At 46.4% G+C, this 3,215-nt stretch overlaps 1 protein-coding gene across 1 annotated transcript; it reads right to left on the bottom strand.

Moving 5' to 3' along the window:
- Positions 1-689: 689 nt before the first annotated feature.
- TEOVI_000380700 (uncharacterized protein) lies at positions 690-2,618 on the bottom strand (the record flags this gene model as incomplete). The annotated part of the gene is made up of 1 exon (XM_067226652.1): positions 690-2,618. The coding sequence occupies one exon, from the start codon at positions 2,616-2,618 to the stop codon at positions 690-692; it is 1,929 nt and encodes a 642-aa protein (XP_067082753.1).
- Between the last annotated feature and the right edge of the window lie 597 nt (positions 2,619-3,215).

Here is a 3,215-nt window from a genome sequence, read left to right on the forward strand (position 1 = left end):
AGCCAATCATAGAAAAGGGAAGGAGCAAAGAAGAAGAATAGAAGTTGTATAGTGAACAACCGGTGGTAGAAGTGCTCACACTGCCATGTTTTATTTTCCTTGTGGGCGGCGACCCAACCAACAACCCATGTGTTTGCGAATGAAACAACAAAAGCACAAACAGTTAAAAAGAAAAGGAAAAAAAAAAGCATAAACACACAAACATAAATATATACACATACATAAAAGCATGGTCATTTAATTTTCATTCGCACGTCTAAATTATGCTCTCCATCTCCTATCTCCTTCCCCGTATTTCATGTGAGTTGGGCCCACAAAAGAAAAAAAGAGAGATCATTGGTTTCGTTCCTTACTCCCCTGTTGAGCAAAAGCCTAGTTGTCATCCGTAATAATAGAGCAATTCTTCACTTATACGCCTTTTTCAAATTACACAACCACACTGTTTGGTTGCATTTCTTCCTTCCTTCTTCTTTTCTTTTCTTCTTCCTTCGATTTGGTTACCCATTCCCCCATAAGACATAAAGTGTGATAATGATCTTGTATTGATGAAACGACAGTAGCGCCTGTAACCCTTTCCATTTTTCTCTTTTTTTCTTTTTTATTGCAAACTTAGAGCTTTAAACAACCGAGAGTGAATGCACACAAACGCGCTTATACGGACATACACCACCATGCGAGCATTGACGCATTTATTTTACACGCTTTGGTGGCTCCCTGCTGAGATGTTTCAGAGACCCGCCCCCAGCCGCAACAGTTGCAACTCCTTTCGTTTTGTTTGTACGATTTGAATCAGGCTGAGGTCTCGCCGTGCGTGCAGTCGCCCGCTCGCTGGTAGGGGTTCTGGAGGAAGTAGAACGACCTACAGTTGGTTTATCAGTTCTCAAAAAACGTGCTTTATTTTGATTCGCCGTGTCACGAGTGGCGATGGTGCGCCTTGCAGAAATACGCGGGGCAACGGAACTTTGACCACCGTCCGCTAGACCGCGTTTTTCTCTTTTCATTTGAGTTGCTGCCAGAAGCTCCGGGTGCGGAGCCGCGAGGAATGTTTGGGGCTCTCGAAGCATGGCTCCACCTTCCGAACATGCATCCGCAGCATCGGAATCTTGAAAAAATTCTGCATCGTTCTCAGGTACAGCTGTGGCGAGTGCCGCCGATGCGGTCTTGGATTGGTGTTGTTTGTCCTGTTGATATGAGTGTAAACATCTATTGTCATTTCCTCTAGTATCTTCAATATGTCCATGCAGTGACCTGGGAAATGGTTCCTCTACATCTTCCTCTAACTCCGCTAATCTCGTCTCAAGCGGTGTGTTTGGTAGGACGTCGGTCACTACACCCACAGGAACTGCACTTCCTTCATCTTCATACTGTCTCGTTCGTTGATCAAATCCAATGTGCGATGCCATCGGTATTGAAAACCGTGCATTAGACATTGTTAGTTGCGACGGGGCTCGCAACCGCTCTTCACTCAGCATGCTTCTATGTACATCTGTCGTATGTGATAAGCTGCGTCCGAGTCTGCTCGCGAGACCAACGCTGTAGCGCACACCCGACTGATAGCGCCACCGCAGGCCACTGTCACCGACTAAAATATGGATGTTGGACGTTGATGACAAGTTCGCGACAGCGCGCTGGGCCGCAACCGTTTCTTCATTTTGTCTAACGTCGATCAGGCGCAGGGATCTGAGGCACCGCATCTTTTCCTTGTCTTTGCAACCAACGAGCTCCTCCACACATTTGCGCATGCCTATTTGTGACATGTTGTTTTCCGAGAGCCTTATATAACATAGCGACTTACAGAAGGTTTGTTCCGCGGCCTCCGCTGCCTGTGATACGGGGGGGTTGCTATCGTTTTCAGCCATGAGAAACTGAAGCGATGTGTAGTTAGTGCTCAACCTCTCACGTGCCGAGGGAGACAAACAAAACGACATAATTGAGGATGACCGCGATCTCTGTTCATCGTGTACCAATGACACCGCTGAATGCTGGTGCCTCGAGTTACCCACGTGCTCCAGAAAGTCACGCACAATCCACGGCCCACTCGCGTCGTCCAACAAACAATGCTGAAGATCCAACAGAAAGAGTTCGTACCGCCCTATTGGCAACGTACATTCAGCGTCAAGCGGAGTGCTTTCCCTCTTCACCCTCGCCAATTGATCCTCTCTGCCCTCGTCCGACACGTTGTCCTTCATTGCAAGAACCAATTTGGACAGAAGTGCCGAAAGACATTGCGTAAATACCCGACGGTGTTCGGCAACGTGAAGACGGCGGCCAATGGACGCAGAAGAATCCACCGCAAGTCCAACACGACCCGCACACTTTGGGCAACACAAAACTTTCTTGAGACGTAAAAATGCCTTGGGGTCTCTCGTGTCAAGTTCGCTTAGAGCAGTTAATGTGCACTCCGGAATGAGTACCTCCGGTTCAACACCAAAATCAGACCTCAGAATGGATTCCGGTGCCTCGGGAGAACTCCTGTCCGCAAGCCGCAGCTCCGTGTACCATTTTAGTTCTTCGGAATCCCTTCCCCCATCGGCTGCTGGGGTCGACTGGTTTTCTTCTTTGGTACAGTCGGGTGCTGCAACACATGTGCGTAACACAATGGAAAGATCACTCCCCATCTTCCTCTTGAGTATTTAATCCGCCCTTCCACCCCTCAAAATAAAAAAAAAATGAATAAATAAACAACTGCGAGGTCAACAAATCTCACAAAAAACTCACTCAATTACGGATGTTTTAGTCTCTTGCAGCTCCTAGTCTTGCTTTTTAACAGACTTCAGCAACTGTTGGATTGAATGCCTAGCCTACTATATACAATGACAACCAAGTATACTACGTATCTACTGAATATATGTGAATGCGTATTTACCTAACCACTCTTTTTTTTTTTTTTGCAGCAAATCACCAAATCAGCAAAAAAAAAAAAGAAAATAAACAATAAGCACAAGATACATTATTGTAGCCAGAAGGAAAGACAAAGGATGCGTGGCCCACCTTCACATCTCGCATACAGTTCATAAATTCTTCGCGTGACCAAGAGAGCACGGAAATGAAATGGAGGGAGGGAGTGAAGGTTGGGCGTGACGACAAAACCCACAACTAAATGTGAACTTCAATTACACACGAAAAATCTGTGTCGATTCTAAATATATCCCAACAGCATATTATACATTCCAGTAGTGAATCAAGCCCTAATAACTGCCCCTCCCCCCCCCCCC

This window comes from Trypanosoma equiperdum (genome assembly GCF_001457755.1).
Source record: "Trypanosoma equiperdum strain OVI genome assembly, contig: ctg_81, whole genome shotgun sequence".
NCBI classification, from domain to species: Eukaryota; Euglenozoa; class Kinetoplastea; order Trypanosomatida; family Trypanosomatidae; genus Trypanosoma; species Trypanosoma equiperdum.